This window comes from Onychostoma macrolepis, chromosome 04 (assembly GCF_012432095.1).
Source record: "Onychostoma macrolepis isolate SWU-2019 chromosome 04, ASM1243209v1, whole genome shotgun sequence".
In the NCBI taxonomy this organism is placed as follows: Eukaryota; Metazoa; Chordata; class Actinopteri; order Cypriniformes; family Cyprinidae; genus Onychostoma; species Onychostoma macrolepis.
The window spans coordinates 26,725,320-26,742,543 of NC_081158.1; the positions used below are offsets into that span (position 1 = coordinate 26,725,320).

Consider the following 17,224-nt stretch of genomic DNA (forward strand, 5'->3'; position numbering starts at 1 on the left):
GAACAATACTGTTCTCTGTTTGTCACAGGGGCACAAACAACCATTTTGTATTCAGGTGGTCTTCTGAGAATTGATGTTTGTGGTGCTTGCATAACAACTGTGTCTTATTAAAAAGTGCTCTCTCTGCATCACTTGTTTGCTAAAACAATCACATACTCAGACAAAGTCACACAGAGCATGTAAAGGATCCACAAAGGATTCATCTGTAAAGAATATCAAAGAGAGATGTGGGTTTTTGTGTGAGCAAAATGAAGGCTATTGAATTCTCTGGTATTTATAAATGAGTTTATTTGAAAGATCAGATTTTTATATTTTTTTGCAACAAGAAGCCACGAAAATCAAAAGCCAACGGGTTAATTAATATAAAGTATAATTTAAGACCATGTATGAAAGTGATTTTCTGAGGACAGGTAGTATGTTTGTTTTTTGTATTTTTAACTTTCTAAATTATAATTTTGTTTCTCAACAATTGCTTATTCAGTGAACGAAATGCTGCACTGTTCTTGCGTAACATCAGGCCTTTGTCTTGTCTCTTTCAGAGGTTGCGCTGGTACATTTATTGATCTCCCAGTCTAGTGATTCAGATGCTTGGGGCCTTTGTGTTCTTTACTTCATTGTCCATTTCAGCACAGAAGCAAACATCGCAAGGAGTCCTGTTTCTGAACTTATGATTCTTATGATAACTTGAGGTGAGTTATTGAACATCCTGGTCTCTCTTTTTTTAAAATAAGTGTATGTGGACTGGGGCTTTCAAAAACAGAAAAAAACTCCCATCACATCAGTGTTATTAAAGTTTCAGACTTAAGTTTCAGTCATTAACTAAAAATCTGAAAATCCATTCTTGCATTTCAAACCCAAATTCATGAGAATAATGTATGAATCATTAGATTATTTCAGATATTTTTAATTTTTTTTCAGAACTGATCCACTTTTCATTCTCAACTCAGTGACTCTGTGATTTTGATCTGTTCTTCACACAAAGCTACTATCACAAGACTAATGAGTCATATGAATATTATTATACTTTTATGGGTCTTTACATCCCATTTTAAGGTTTTCAAAACTTTAGTCCCATTTCACAACAATTGCATGGAAAAGACCTCAAATTTCTCCTTTTGTGTTTTACAAAAGAAGCCATACAGGTTTGGAAAGAAAATAGGGTGAGTAAATGATGACAGAATTTCATTTTCAGGTGATTTCATCCAAACATGATTCATAATGGAGCGTTCATTAATGGATTTAAGGCCTTGGGGAGATTACTTTGAGTCATCGCACACAGTACATTTAAAACTTTCAGAGGTTAAAAGGTACAGAGAAGCACAGTGATGTCATGAGTTGTCATGATGCATTTGGGTTAGTGGCTGACTCTGCAGTGGATGTTTCTAGGCCTAACAGCGGAACACAGCACAAAACCCTGCTGTGCCTCCACGTTTCACAGTTGCCGCTAGTTGTCATTTTGATTCATTGAACATCAGGGTACTTGACAAGCCTTAGACAGGGAAGCCAAATAAAGACAAAATTATTGCCGGCCATTTCTGACACAGCAGAGGATGCGTGACTACACTGTCTAGAGCGGTGGGTCTCACAGGGACTGTTCTCTACACTCCAGCAGTGCCAAACAAGAGTGAAAATAGTACTGACTATTTTATTTATATTTTGTGAACATGTCACTGTTGAGAGAACTCCTTTCATTACAAAATCGGACAGTATTTGAATGCCTTATAAGAAAGAAAAAAGTATCATGTCATAATTTACAATTATCAGCTTCTTGCTTTCCCACTAGAAAGGGTCTACGCTATACAATCCCAACATACAGTAAATAAACCTTCACCTTGTTGGAAAGTGCTTCAGAAACCACAGGAATTAATCTGTTTGTAGGACAGAGGACGTCCTTGAGCGTCTTTGCTTTTGTTCCTACTAAGGCAGAAATGGCGTAAGAGGCAGGGATGTCTTCCAGGAGCTGCAATATTGTTCATAAAAAACTCCAAGGACTGTCACACAAAGCCAATAGCCTCTTCTAGTCATGGTGATCCTGAAATTCTTTTGAATATTTTGTTCTTCATTTCTCCCTGAGTAGTTGCACACATATCCCTTTTGTTGTTTTTCACTTTCTCTTGATTTTCTCTTTGGCTTTTCAGTATCTGTCCCTCAGCAGCTTATTGGCTGCTAAGAGGAAGTACCCCGCCACTAGATTTTTATTTGGCCATGCATACAAGAAGTGTAATGGGCACTAAAGCTCTCTGATTGAAGCAGAAATCATATTGCCTTTGATTGCCCTGTGAGACTTGAAGCGCTGCCACAGGGCCGTGAATTACATTGTGCTCAGGCAGACGTGGTGCGAAGCCTGGCCTTTCTCAGCAGCAGTGGGAGCCGGTCTCTACTGCAAGACCTGCATGCAAATTTGTGATTTTAGCTCCCTCGACAGACCCTCGGGTAGCTCCTACGGAGCAAAGAAATTCACTTTTTTCCAACTGTACATTCACCATCTCTCCTGTATTCTTTATTTATGCTCCCTCTCTTTAGACTCCATCTGCTCAACTCTACAGACGTACAGTACAGAGAGCTTCACTGGCCTTGCACCCAGGTGGTGCCAACTGCTATCTCCAGCACTGCTGAGAGTGAATGGGAATTCAGCTCAATGCATGCTGGGTGTGTATTTAGAGTTGGGTATAACCGTGTGTCCTGCCTGAAAGGTCATCTCATGAATCACAGTTGGGTGAATGACTGTTATTAGCATTGACAGTTAAGAGCAGTAATAGCGGCTTGCTTGTCTTTTGATTACACCTTCATATGAGGCAGTCCATCATTCGGCATGCAAGCATGCCAATACTTAGACGAGACATCAAGATCAATGCCTGCTGATTGTTATTTCATAACAACTGCATGGTAATTACAGAGTGTTCAATTATGGTCAATTATGTACAACCACAGTGGACAGGTTGAATGTAGAAAGTTTATTTAAAATACACACTTGCAGAAGCATCAAGCTTCCTTCAGCATCAAACGTCTTCCTTTGCTGTTAAATGAAAGTGTATTATGGACAAGGTAGATGAAAAGTTCAATTGCCTGGAAGGTAAAAGCTTGAATGTTTGGACCATGATGGAAAAACTGTGAAATGTTTGCAACTTTTTGGAAATCATTTTTCAGGACGTGTCATCAGCACTGTGAAATGCTGTTCAATTATGAAGCTATTTCTAACGACAACATCTATTCCCTTTGCAGTCATAACTTTCTCATTATTACTATTCTAATATAAAATGGCAATTGAAAGACTTTTAAGATTCAGTGCATAAAACTGTATCTTGTTATGAACTGCTGTGTTATTGAACTGCTATTCCTTGATAATAATTTTGGGGTTTTGTCCAATACAATACTATAATGAAAACTGGTTTGTAATGAGAGATATAAGATGGGACAAATAACTGCTACGCCTCAGCAATTTTATATAGCCACCATATGAAGGCCCACAAAGTGCCATTTTAGCATCATGCTTCATTAACAGAACAGATTTGGAGTCACTGACCAATCTAAACATTGGATGCACATGGAAACAAACCATCCATTTTATCCAGACATTTCTTAACTCTCTATATTGTCATAAGGAGGCATTTGTTCAAACAGCAACCTATAGTGTAGTCTAAAAAAATCTTACATTTTTGCACAAGTCCTGTATTGGAAAATATAGTGCAAAAACAGGTGCTGAAAACAAGAATGGCCTTGAGGAGACCTCTAAATGTAATTTTGTGGACTCCCCTCACCACCCCTTAAAGATTGAGGTCACAAAACAGCATTTAATACACTCTAAAAAATGCTGGCTTAAATACAACCCAGTGCTGGGAAAAATATGGACAAACCCAGCGATTGTGTTGTTTTGACCCATCAGTTGGGTTACTGCCCAGATGGCAGGGTTAAACATTTAACCAAACTGTTGGTTGAAAACAACCCAATCGCTGGGTTTGTCCATATTTTACCCAGTGCCGGGTTGTATTTAACCCAGCATTTTTTAGAGTGTATGCAGCCTTAAGTCAACAATCTCTGGCGCAATATGCTTAACAACAATAGAAACTTACACGTATTAGGAGCTATAAGGAAGCTTGGCCTGCACCTGAATCTCCAAGTAGAATCCCTCCCAAGTGTAATATAATACCATCCACACTTCTGCCTCTCAACATCCTCACCTCTACACCGACCAGTAAAAACCATTAGGCCTTGGGAGCCACTAAGTAAGGGCATTGCATTCCCTCATGCTAACCCCCCTTCCCCTTTCCACTTCCTGTCTGCTGTATCATCTCAGAGGATGATGTGCTACTCGGTATGCAGCCCGAGGGACGAATGGATGGATGGATGGCAAAATGGAAGGATGGAAGAAAGGCATCAGAATGAGGATGAGCTCTGCCCGACCCGACTCATTACAGACTGGCCTTGCCCCGTAGTCTACGCTCCAGCGAGCGTGAAGCCGCCAGGGCACCCCAGTGGATGGATGGACAGGGAATGAGAAGGGGGAGGGAACACATAAGGAATAAAAAAACAGCAGGGGTCGAAAAAAGTAGGCCGGTGATGGTGTGTCACAATGCCTACTAAGAAGCTGCGTCACCTAACCTACATTTATCTGGATGCTTTTTTCTCAGTGTCTGTCTGTACATACTGGAAGAAGCATGGAGTGCCATGTTGCTTTATGCCAGCGGTAATGGAGACCACCAACATAGACAGCAACCAGCTGTTTAGGGCAGTAGGGTTAAATACAAGGAGTGCTCCCTATAGAGAACTAAAAAAAAGCACAATATGCCAGAAATTGTTTTTCATATACAACTGTTTTTGTGTAAAAATCTAATAATTGTTTTTTCAGTGTTTGCTTCTCTAGTGCTGTTGAACTTAATTAAATATAACAGCAGATGTGATTGGGATCAGATGTGAATATTTATTAATGTAATACTAAACATGTATCTGATTACATTGCTGAAGTATTTCTTTTTCTTTTTATTGCGCATATATTTGGTCTCTAATCTAGTAACAACTATGGAAAACTTCTATGAGACTGAAAATGTTACATAAGCAGATATAATTAAATTACCAGCTTGCTGAAATAAACGGTTAATTAAAGTTTGAGTTCAGCACACTAGGCCCTCGAAACCCACTCACCAGGAGATAGTTAAAGGTTGAAACGGTAAACTGCTGCACAATTACTGTAGGTGGGCTGATGCTTACTGCATGCAGCGGACAACAGTTAGGTAAAAAGATTAATGCAGCTTTCATAAATTACAAATTGAGGCTGGAAGATATGGATCATGTTCCCTTTTTTAATTTATACAGGTGGAAAAAGAGTGGTGGAAAAAGATATTCAAAATGTGTAAAAAGGCCAAGTGCTATAATTATAGAATTAATATGTTAGTGGTGGTATTCACCTATCTGGCCATGGGTCTAGAATGAAACACACTTAAGTAAGGTTAAAGTAAACATGCATTGAAAATCAAGCAGTCCATTAAAGGTATTACACTTCTGCAAGAGAATGTAATGCTTTGTAATAACGAACAGTCCTTCAGAACAATTTACAGTTACAGAGGGATATAGGAAAGCACTTTTTAATAACTGTTGTGCCATTTTCTACAAACACTTTGATTTAAATATCAATGGTGTAACCATCAAGTACAGAAGTACTATACTTTTCTTTGAATCCTGAATACTTAAGTGTCAAAAAGGGATATTTAGACTGAAATGGCTGACAGATGTTTTTCAAATATTAATCATATTTTAAAACAAAATTTATGTTTTTCGTAATAATAAAATATTATACAATTTCTTTTTCAAACCAACATTTTTTTTTCAAGAATTTCAAAAAAGAGTATCCAATGACATTTTTTTCTTTTTAAGTTACATTAGCCTACATATTAAAATGACTTCATCATAGTAGATCAAGTCATTTTATGAATTGCATTTTAATGCATTTAAAAAAAATAATAAAATTACATTGCCTTATACATCCAGACAAAAAGTTAATTTAATGTTATTGACCCATTTGTTGTTGATTTGATTTTATAATTAACAGCCATTATGGTCCAGACGGAAAATGTATTGCATAAAATTGATTCTGTTGAAGTATTTGAGCTAAATGAACAGCACTCTATGTTTTACATGGCTAGAAAAGTAATAAATCTTAAAGAAGGCAAAGAAAATTAATTCCAGGGGGCAAATATTGCCTCTAAATATAAAAAAGTTAATTTCTGACTGCCACACACACACACACACAAGCAACCCACCCCATTAAGATGTGAATGAGTGCTACCACACACACACACAAACGAACACACTTTCAAGACTGGAATAGACCATCAGCCCCAGTGTACACAATTACACTTAGACTACAGACCAACAGAAACGTGTCGCGGGGAGACGTTTACATTTGTACCCTACTAGGGCTGCAGTGTGAAGCTTCAACGTGACAAAATAATGAGAAAATTCGAGGCTTGGGGAAGGTAAGGGAAAGACTTTATTGTAGTGGGCACCTTCACGTTCGTGTGTCTGCTCACACCCCCAGCTCAGCTCCACAACGAGGCTGAGGGAGACACGGCGTTCAATTACACCGGCTGCCAGTGAATAGAAGGAACGAGGCGCGGGGAAATGCACGCCTGTGCCGTCAGTGAAATGCGCCTGAGATTTAGCCCCTGAATGCACACGACGCCACCGAAATGCCGGGCTGGAAGAAAAATATCCCCGCTTGCCTGCAAGCCGACCAAGAAGGAGGTATGAAAAGCAGTGCTTTAATAGTTTTGCTTTTGCACGAGCGTTGTTTCAGGGGCGCGTTCTCTTTATTGTTATGGTCTCGCGGTTTGTTTGTTACACTATAACTGTTGATGTTTGGCGCGAAATGTTTGGAACGTTCGGCGCTACGTTGTATCAACTTTTTCCCGGTGATCAGTGAATTGAGAGATAATACCGCGCCCGCCGCGAGGAATTCCGTAGTAATGCACTTGTTCGGCCGGTTGCTTTCCGTAAATCGACATTTTAAAGGGTGTTTACGTTTACTTTACTCTTTTATTGCTCCCTTAATTTTGGTAGAATGAATTTGGACCTCTGTTGTTGCCAATGCACCGCCCATATTGATAGTATAGATAGTATATTTGATGTTCATAGTACTCAGTGTTAAAAATGTTGCCTACAGTCATGACATTTCTGTCGCTTCCACTTGGCTTGGCTGATAACCATGTGTATGCAGTATGTGACAGTTCTTTTTCTATTCGTAAACCGAATGTATAATACACTCCAATGCAATCGTGTGATTTGTACTATTGCTGTAAATGTATGTCTATCATATGGGCTTATCCTTTCGCTTTAAAAGTCTCTATAGCCGTAGGACATGAATTGTAGCTGCCTGTAGTCGTTGTTATTCAACGTTCAAGGTGTGTATATAGTAACGTTCGCTACGTTTCCTCACGCCCAGGTGATTTTGCTTTAGAATTCGGCGACAGGATTTCACTATTCAGCACCTAATGAAATCTTATCCATCACAGCCATGCATGTCGAGTGAAACGGGTCTGAATGGTCGGGGGAAGAAGTCAGATGCACTTGCCCACAGCAAACACGCATAGTAGCCTACACAGAGTATGAGCTTATAATGAATCAAATCAAAACAGCGTGGAATCATCATGTTTCATACTTATGGAAAGTATTGATGTAGTGTTGTGTGTGTGTTTGTTTTTTTTTTTTTTTTTTTTTTTTTTTTAGATCATAGGTAGATCTTTGGAAAGGGTTGAGTTCTCTAAAAAGTCTAAGAAACCTGTTTTGGAGCAAGGAGAATTTCCTCCAAACATGAAAAGAAATTGCAGTTCATCGCAATAGTTGCAACAGTAATGGGTTGAGTAAATTAACTTGGAAAAATGAATATATAAATGGAAATGACAAGCCTGGCAAGCCATGGATGTTTAAAAAAAAAAAAAAAAAGCAAATTACAGGCTTAGCCAGAATATGCACATTAATCAGAAAATCCATGAGTTCTGGATGGGTTGTCTCTTTGTGTCATTGTGAATGGGCTGATTAACCGATATTCATATTCTGTACATTTGCATTGACACATACTACACACATGTGGTTCTTGGAGACCTATAAATAAACCTTGTGTGGAGAAAAGTGTTTAAGATCACATCTGCGTTTCTTAGATGGCTTAAACATCTCTCTCAGGTGTTGAATGTGAACGTTTGGCCATTGTCATCATGACTTAGGACTGATTGCATTTCACCATTGTGTCACGGATGATTTCAGCGCAGTTGCTAGTGCATGAGCTATGCTTCCTTGAGACTCTGTAAAAGCATTTACATCCTTTTTATAGAGTCTGTTTAGAATGCAAACTTAAAGGCTTATTTTATTAGACAAGGTTATTTTAAGCCACTCGCAGTCAAACAACGAGACATGCATGTAGCTGCCACAGTGTGAGTCAGTATATGGTGTATATTCACTTTTAATGCCAAGTATGTATACTTTATTGGAATGCTGTTGAATGCTGCTGGTCCACATGCAAAAGGAAATTTTGCGTGGCATTAGTGCCATCTTCGGCATGCTGGCGCTTGTGATCTGGTGCCCTGCTGCCTGGCAATGTGGCATATAATTGGGTTTGAGGGGAACTAGTGGGGGCCGAATGAGCCCCCTCATACAAAACGGGGATATTGCAGGAAGCTGTGGATGATGCTGTGTCCTTGGATCATTGCAGAATTGCTGTGGCTTGCAAGCCTCCTCCACCTCCTCCTCTGTGTCTTTGTATTGAACGGGTAGAGAGATCTAGGGCATGGAGGGTAAAGCTTTGTATGTCTAGATGCTGCTTCTCTTGTGCGCTGCAGGACTGCAGTTGTTGGAACAAATAGGTTTACGTTTTTATCATTCTTTTTGTAATTGAATTTAAGGATATCTGGTTGTATTTAATGCTTGGTTCTTGAGCATACAGGTGTGCTTGTCCGTGTACCTAGGCAATGCATCCATTCTAACATTAGGTAAAGATGCAATTCATCATCTGAACTAATAAGATCATGTAATAAGATTTTAGGACTTGGTGATGGATAGAATGAGAGTATTCAATTTATAATAGCAGTCAAGAAGTACCTAAAATATGATGTATGAGCAGGTTTGAATGATGCGACACGAGTCAGATCTTCTTGCAGTGTCTGCCTCAACATATTGATTATATGCTTATCGTTTTACAGAGATACTGTAGTTTACATAAAGGAGGACATTTATTAAGCATTTTATACTACATTCAGGTTATCAAGATTTTGCTAAAGGTGTCTACTTGTTGCAAACTCGAGAGATAATTTTGATTCACAGGAAGACTTCATAATTGATCGTGTTTCAAAATGTAATTACCTTGTTAGCTTTAGCAAATTCTGTCATATATATTTATGTAACCATTTATTGCATATTTGAATTGAACATCAGCACTGTGTCTTTGTCAGTGTAGAAAAGATATTCTCTCTGAAGATTGGTTTCATAATTAGACCATTTGATTTGTCTCTTTTGCACCTGATTTATTTATTCATTTATTTATCTCGTATTGTGTTTTTGTTATTTGGAAAATGCTTCTGTGCTTTTATTTTTTTGCTACCACTTGAAAGACTTCAGGGCCGTTATTTGCAATATGCCATGATAAAATTCTGCTTGCCTTTTAGCTATTGGAGCTGAATGTCCATATGTGTTGCATTAAACAATGAGTCAGTAATCAAGATCGCACAAACACAAAGCAAAACCAGGATGGTGACGTGTTACATCGTCTCGGTATCTCTCTTAGTTATGAATGGGGAATGACCTGTAGTCATTCGCAAAAGCACAGACTTGTTTTGCTATCTGATCTGTTTTGAAGCAGCTGAACCGCTAGAACAACAGATTAATGTCAGTTCCGCACCTAAAGCCGAATGATGATATTTGCCTCTTGAAATCGGTAATTGTGGATTTTTATAGAAGTGTGTGGGGAGGAGTGGAGGCATCACATTTGTGCATTCATACGTGCTTATCGCTGCCTCACCATTATTCCGTACTTGTGATTTCCTCTGGCTAGAATGAGAAAGCAAAATGAGAGAGTGGAATTGGAATTGAAATGGGGTGATTCAGTGCCCACATCTTGCTGCAATCAGATGTATGCTGGTCAACCGAAATGAGCTTTGATATGGACGTTTTACTATTATATTCAGGTAGTACTTTGACAGAAACTTAAGTATTTGTTTTTGAGGTTTTATAGACTTTAAATTGCTTTAAATATGATTTTTGTCATTTGTTTTGATATTAAAATAATACCGTTCCAGCTTCATATCTAGAGACAACTGTAAGTTAATAATTATAGGTTGGATGCCTTTTGAAAAGTGTAAATACTGACTCTGTTTTGCTCTGTTGCTCTGTTTTTTGCCTTGCCTTCCTGACCAGCCTAATATGGCAACATTGACCAATGGTTTGAGTTTAGGGCGGGTCTATCCAACGGCAGGTGCGGTGAACATTCGGGAAACCTAAATAAAATAGTGATAATTTTAATAATTGGCAACACTAGTGGAGATATTACCCACAACTTTTAGATAACCTCTCCTTATTTCTGTTTACTTGCATAAAAAATACAGCTTCAGGCTAATACAGCTAAGGCGGCCCATTCCTTTTGTGCTTATTGTATTTTTTCAAAAGCAGAAGTTTCCCAGAGGTTTGTCAGTGTCAGCAGTATGGGGTAATAGCCTCTCAGGTCATGATGGAAACATAACATGGCCAAGTCAAGTTTTTGAATGATTGCTTTCAGAAAAAATGAAATTGCTTTTTGTTTTTATTTTTTCCTCTAGAACTGCCGTTCAACTCAGGTGTCATTTCTGGTAGCAGCAAGTACAAACATGTCTCAATTCACAAAGATAATATGGCGTGTGGGTTGTAAGATCCCTATGGCTCTGGGCGAAAAAGGTGTGCGAGTTTCATATAGACTTAGTTGGAAAAACTGCTGCAGACTCTATAAAACTTGGAGATTCTATTGAAACAATGTCAAGTGGATTTTTCACTCACAGAGGCCACTGCAAACATTTTTAGGGCTCGACAGTAAGGATGGCCCCAAGCCAGTGTAAGAGCTTTAAGGGCGCACTAGCTGCATTGGATCAGTGCTGCATTCAAATACATGTTTTGTGTGTGTTTGAGATCAGTGCTAATATTGGAAGGCAAATAAAATCTGAACTACTGGCCCAGCTGTGACAGCAGAACAAATTGTTTTTATTAAGCCCTGATTATTCTCAGTTCATTTAGCTACTATCTCTGTCTAGCTGTGTCCAGAAACATGAGACCAAGTAACCTTGAGAACATAACTGCACATAACTGTGCTTCGACATTCAGCAGTGATCAGCTGGAGCGTGATTCAACTGGAGGCTGTGGAACATGCACTCGACCTCTGATCCTGTTGAGGTCATGGCGAGTTTCCTGATTAGGATGGTGCTAACATTGTTCCTGTGGGGATTGTATTTCTGTGACAATATGAGGTCAAGTTTTATGTGTACATTTTATTTGTGTGTGAGACGTCTTGGTTTTCAGGTGTTTGGCTTTACACTGAAAGGGTCTAGCCATCAATATGGCAACTGTCAATTTTTCATTGACCACTACCCTTTAAAACAAACTCTCCCCTCTATTCATTAAGGTAGTTTGAAAAGGTTGCCATCATGAGGAATATGCAAAAGCACAATCAACCGATACTAATTGGACCCCAGCTTTCCTCCCCAATGTTGGATCAATAGTTGGAGATTAATGGTGTGATGTGTCAGCATGCAACATGGAATAAACAGAAGGATCCTGTAAACTCTACAGCACTGCAAAAAGAGGCTGCAGTGAATAGATCAACACACAGACTTGATTTTAAATTTTTTTCCTTTCTAATCATATCGATGAGGAACATTGGTGGGATTTTATTCTCATTATGCAATGTAATAACATTGAAAACACCTTTCGTGATCCAGTCTACTTGGATAAATGTGTTACTTACTTTTATATCAATGATTTCTTGTCTTTTTTGTATAAATTTGTACAGAAAATACTGCCCTTTTATAAATATATAATAAAAATAGCCTTTGATTGTGTGATTTATTCTAGCATTAGTCTTAAGTCTTGCAGCATGGATGAGCAAGTTTTTCTGATGACCTTTTGATTTGATTAGCATGAAATGTTGTTCGGCACACTTTTGCAGCATTAGATAACCGATTTGATTTATCAGTGTAGGTGAGATAATGAGTTGTTCCCTTCGTTGTGATTGTGAGCGTACAGAATGACAGAGCTGGATGCTGCAATCAGGTGTTGCACCCCAGGGTAAGCTATTTATCTCAATATCAAATCATCAAGAGAGGAAGAGGCAAAGGAAGGTGACTGGCTGATTGTTTTCTTCTTCACCGTCTTATTAAAGATGAACTCAACCTGAGTTCTTGTGTGTTTGACTGGGTAAAGCTTGTTAAAATGCAATGAAACCTTGGTGGCCTTTGCACAAATCGCTAATAAATAAGCATAAATAATAATTTGTCTTGTCAGAGAGAGCTGGAACAAAGGGTCACTTACTGTGAAGTTGGCATAAAAAGGAAAATTCACCCTATTTTTTAAATGCATGTTATCTTACTGGGAATGGTTCATCCCATTTTTTTTTTGTTTTTTTCTTGCAATAATTATTAATGGAGATATCATAACTTCCGGTGAAATGACTTCTCCGGTCAATTAGTCCACTTAAACCCAATCATGTGCAAGCTTTTATTTTTTATTTTGTATCCTTAAAGGGTTAGTTAACCCAAAATTGAAAATTCTGTCATTGACGTTGATGTCACATGGACTATTTTAACAATGTCCTTACTATCTTTCTGGGCCTTGAACATGTCAACATTGAACATTGCAGGGTCAGAAAGCTCTCGAATTTCATCCAAAATATCTTTTGTGTTCCGAAGATGAATGAAGGTCTTGTGGGTTTGAAACTACATGAGGGGTGAGTAATTAATGACAGAATTTTCATTTTTGGGTGAACTATCTACTTCTTGAATATCCCACCCAGTGCACTATGCGTTGGCATAGAAGTATTTTAACATAGAAAAAATTACACACTTCACCTTCAAATGAATCCCGCACTTTGGGTTGAGAGCTCACTGGGAGTTTTATGCCCTCACATCAGCCTCTTGTAACTACATGCAACTCTGCTTTACTCCTCAGAAGTGGTTTAATTTTACTAATCTGACCCTGTATGTAGGTGGGAGGAGTGGCGCACAAAGGTAGAGTCTCTCTCCTCTTTTACTTCCCTCAGTGTCAGAACAGCGAGTAGAAGCTCTTTTGTACTGTCACAATTGTCAGTTCAAACGGCTATTGATTTCGTACTGGACTTCTGAGTGTTGCGATGGGAGGGGTTTGTCGTCTTGTCCTTTTCTGTGTGTACCAAGTCCATCGCTCTCAAGTACTGAGGAGACGCAAGTAATTGCTTGCAGTGAAAAGCCTTTCACATGTGGTGCCTTACCACCCAGAACAAATGGATGGAGATCAATCATTGTCTTGAGATGGGTCAAAAAGAGAAATCCCTACCAAATTTGCAAGTTTTTCCAAATCTGGAAGGCTAGATGGGTTTCCACAAGCGTATCCCTTAATTTGATTTATAAAGGCAGAATTTTAAATATGGATGAAAAAATACATACGATTATATGTGCTAATATTCTGAAATCTCATTGGATTTCTCGCTTTAATATTGTGCATTTGCATGCCTCCAAGGAACCTGAATTATACTTATGAAGTCAAGCTCCCCTGAGTCAATTCATTCATTCGAGTGCAAAAAGAGAATCTGACCTGTTCCCACTCAAGGACTAGTTTTCTACGCAGACTGCCGATTTCTGAAAGAGCGTTCTGCATCAAAGTGCACTGAAGCAGGATGCTGCTTGTCCATCACTCGTTACTAGCTCTATTCTCTCATGTCACCATCCTTTCTCTTCAATCCATTTTTACCACGCTGACTTGTGAGACAATAGAAAACCGAAGGAGAGCGAAGGCCCAACAGGAGGCTCAAATCATACCGCTGCGCCCCACTGCGTAGTTCATATCGAGCAGCTCTGTTATTTTCTCCGCCTTTGGCAACCGCACCTCTACAGCATGTCGGATGTGGTAGAATTACATCCTGAGCTTTTGAGGTTATCAGACGGTGATGATTCAGCCGGAGCACGGAGACACACATAGATCCTTGCGTGGGTACTGCTAATTACAGGTTGAACTCAAATGTGACGGTCGCTGTTATGTGTATTGTCATCAAATCTGAATGATTTTCTCCAGATGGAAGGGGCTTTCATTTTTGACAATACAGAAGTGGCATCTTAGAAACCGGGGGCTCTTTGAACCGTCAGGAGAGTGTGACAAAATGAAGGGTGATTTGGAGTCCTCCAGACTGAGATTCATTTTCACACTTGCCCGGGAGAATGGAAAAAAATTATGTCCCTTTTCAAGAGTTTATTATTATCAGTGGTAGTTGTTGAACCAAACATTTGAAATACAAGTATGCATTTTCATCCCCTGAATGGTGCACACAGCTATTGCTAGACTTTCATCTTAGTCCCCCTCAAAATCTCAGCTGGACTGAGGGGTATAAGCCCTCTTAAAAGTTGGTAATTGACATCTCTTCAAGTTTGCTGAAAACAGTGGCTGCATTAGCTGTCTGAGGTTCATTCTGAATCCTATCCTTACCGACCTTGTTATATAAACTATTACCCTCCTCTCTAGCAGGATACGACACAAACTACATAGGGTGGTAGTGTTTGGCATGGAAGCTGTTCCTCTCACTCCGCCCTCCATTTCTCATCCGAACACTCTCCGTTCCATTGAAATCACAACGCATGTCCTAGAATTTTCCTTGATGGCAAAGCAAATCCCAGGTAATGTGTTTCGTGTTGGCTTTGTCTCTGGTATTTGGTTTCTTCCCTCTCCTTTTTTTCCCTTTTTCTCTACATTCAGAGTCAGAGTGTGGAAGGTCCTTGCTAAGTGAAGCAGATAAAGCTGTCATGTACTTCTAAGTAGTAATACATATTGACATGTCCGCTAACTAGAAGGGAAGGAAATTACTGTGGGAAAGGAAGAAGTGATAAGTGACTGAAGGTCTTAACTCTTAACAAGCCTTTGGAATACCTACTCTTGAAGAAAAAAATCTGTGTTTGCACACTGATAGCAGTCTGTGTCAAATGCACCTAATATATCAGTCACTCTTCATCTCATTTTATTTCCCTTATACATGTACAACTAGTTTTTGTTCTCAATTGTCATGAATTCTCATTTATTCCAGAGTATAATGGCTTTTCAACCTGCATCTTTTTATGTCTAGAAGGTGACTCTGCACGCAGCTGAACACAGGCAGTTGTCTCTTGAAGCCAACCGAGATGGTAACATGAGGGGACAGCTTGTGACCCAGAGGTTGCAGCTGTCTTTTAGAGGAAACAAATGTAGATCAGAAAGGAGAGGAGGACGAGTCCAGTTTGTGCATTTTCATGCATTGATGGTTTTTGGTGTGAAGATTTAAATATCCTCAAGTTGTATCCCATTTTAAAGCATTTCGAGCATTAAAAAATGTGTGCATATTTGTTTTTCTCGCAGGCTTTCCCATATGCATGCATTTAACAAAATCACTTCCATTTCATAAGCACACACCTTGCATGCAAATGTACCCAAATCACTTTGCACTTAAACAAGCCCCATGGCTACTGAATTACCCAGTTTTTCAAAATAAATCAGTGCATCCACTCTTGTGTCTGCTAGTAACATGCATGTTGCGCTTGGTGCAGTTTGATAAGCAGCATAATTATGATGGCTTTTGATTGGTGGTCACTGCCCTTATAACAACCATATAATAGATTTGACATCACGTTGTAAGGTTGGGGTCAATCAGCATTGGCCTGTTGTTTTGCTGCTGTAGCTTCCTGTTTTTTCCCTCCTCCTCGTGCATTAACCACACTCGTGGGATCAGTCTTGTATTTATTATGATGGATGCTTATGAGGCGCAGAGCATCGTAGTGTTAGTGCGCACTGGCCCCGGTGCTGGAAGTGTAAGGATGCCAGGAGATGCTGTCAGCAGGGCATGAGAGAGATGAAGAGCCTTGTGACGCTTGCTGGCCTGCCAAGAACAGACTGCTCAATATTGATCACCAGATATTGCGGACATCCACTTGGTACTGCGATAGCTGATCTTAGTTTTTCTTCCAGTGCAACAGCACTGCTTCAGTTTTAAAAATTGCAGTGGACAGCAGCTGACAGAGGAATCGTGGACAATTTTAAATGCTCAAATGTTTTGAAATGTATCATAATCAAGTTGCAAAGAACAGTTTTGTGACATTGTCAATGTCAATTTTATTTATATAGCACTATTAAAAACAAGCATAGGTTGACCAATGTGCTGCACAACAAAAGCAATTCAAATAAGACAATACAAAACAATTTCTAAAAAAAAAATTGAAATTCAAAGTACTTATTGATAAAATGCTAACATGGATTTAAAAACAGATAGTGAAGGTGCAGATCTAATACAGAGGGGCAGAGCATTCCACAATCTAGGTGCAGCAACTGAGAAAGCGCGGTCACCCCTGCATTTCAACTTCGACTTTGGGACGCATAATAATCTCTGGTTGGACGACCGGAGAGACAAAAGGGGCCGATGTACAATCAATAATTCTGATAGATAGGCAGGGGCCGAACCGTTTAGTGATTTAAACACTAAAAGAAGAATTTTAAAATTGACTCTATAGCGCACAGGCAACCAGTGCAGAGAGCGTAAAACTGGTGTAACATGATCCCATTTTTTGGTACTCGTTAAAAGCCTAGCGGCTGCATTTTGAACTAACTGCAGACGGGATAGGGCTGACTGACCAATCCCGAAATACAGCGAGTTGCAGTAGTCTAATCTAGAAGTAATAAAGGCGTGAACTAATTTTTCAAAATTTTTACTAGACAGTATAGGTTTTACTTTTACTAGAAGTCGAAGCTGAAAAAAGCAGGACTTAACCACTGTATTTATCTGTCTGTCAAATTTTAAACCATCATCAAAAATGACACCCAGTGTGGTTATTCATTTACATTTTTGCATCTGGCAGACACTGAATTACATTGCATTCAAGCTACACATTTACATTTTATCAGTTCTTGCTTTTCTTGGGAATTGAATCCATGACCTTGGCATTTTCTGTGCTGTTTGAGCTATAGGAAAGCTTTGTCTTTCCAATTGAAAGATTGTGTTTGAAAAGTCATTATTTGT

At 39.1% G+C, this 17,224-nt stretch overlaps 1 protein-coding gene across 4 annotated transcripts in view; it reads left to right on the plus strand.

Moving 5' to 3' along the window:
* Positions 1 to 6,283: 6,283 nt before the first annotated feature.
* The window catches only part of grip1 (glutamate receptor interacting protein 1), a 281,122-nt gene continuing 270,181 nt past the window's right edge, over positions 6,284 to 17,224 (plus strand). For all 4 annotated transcript variants that reach the window (XM_058773059.1, XM_058773060.1, XM_058773064.1 and 1 more), the window contains exon 1: positions 6,284 to 6,738. Coding sequence is in view for 2 of the 4 variants with exons in the window: in XM_058773064.1 (XP_058629047.1) it covers positions 6,684 to 6,738 (55 nt within the window). In the remaining 2 variants the exon portion in view is untranslated. The remainder of the gene's footprint in view (positions 6,739 to 17,224) is intronic.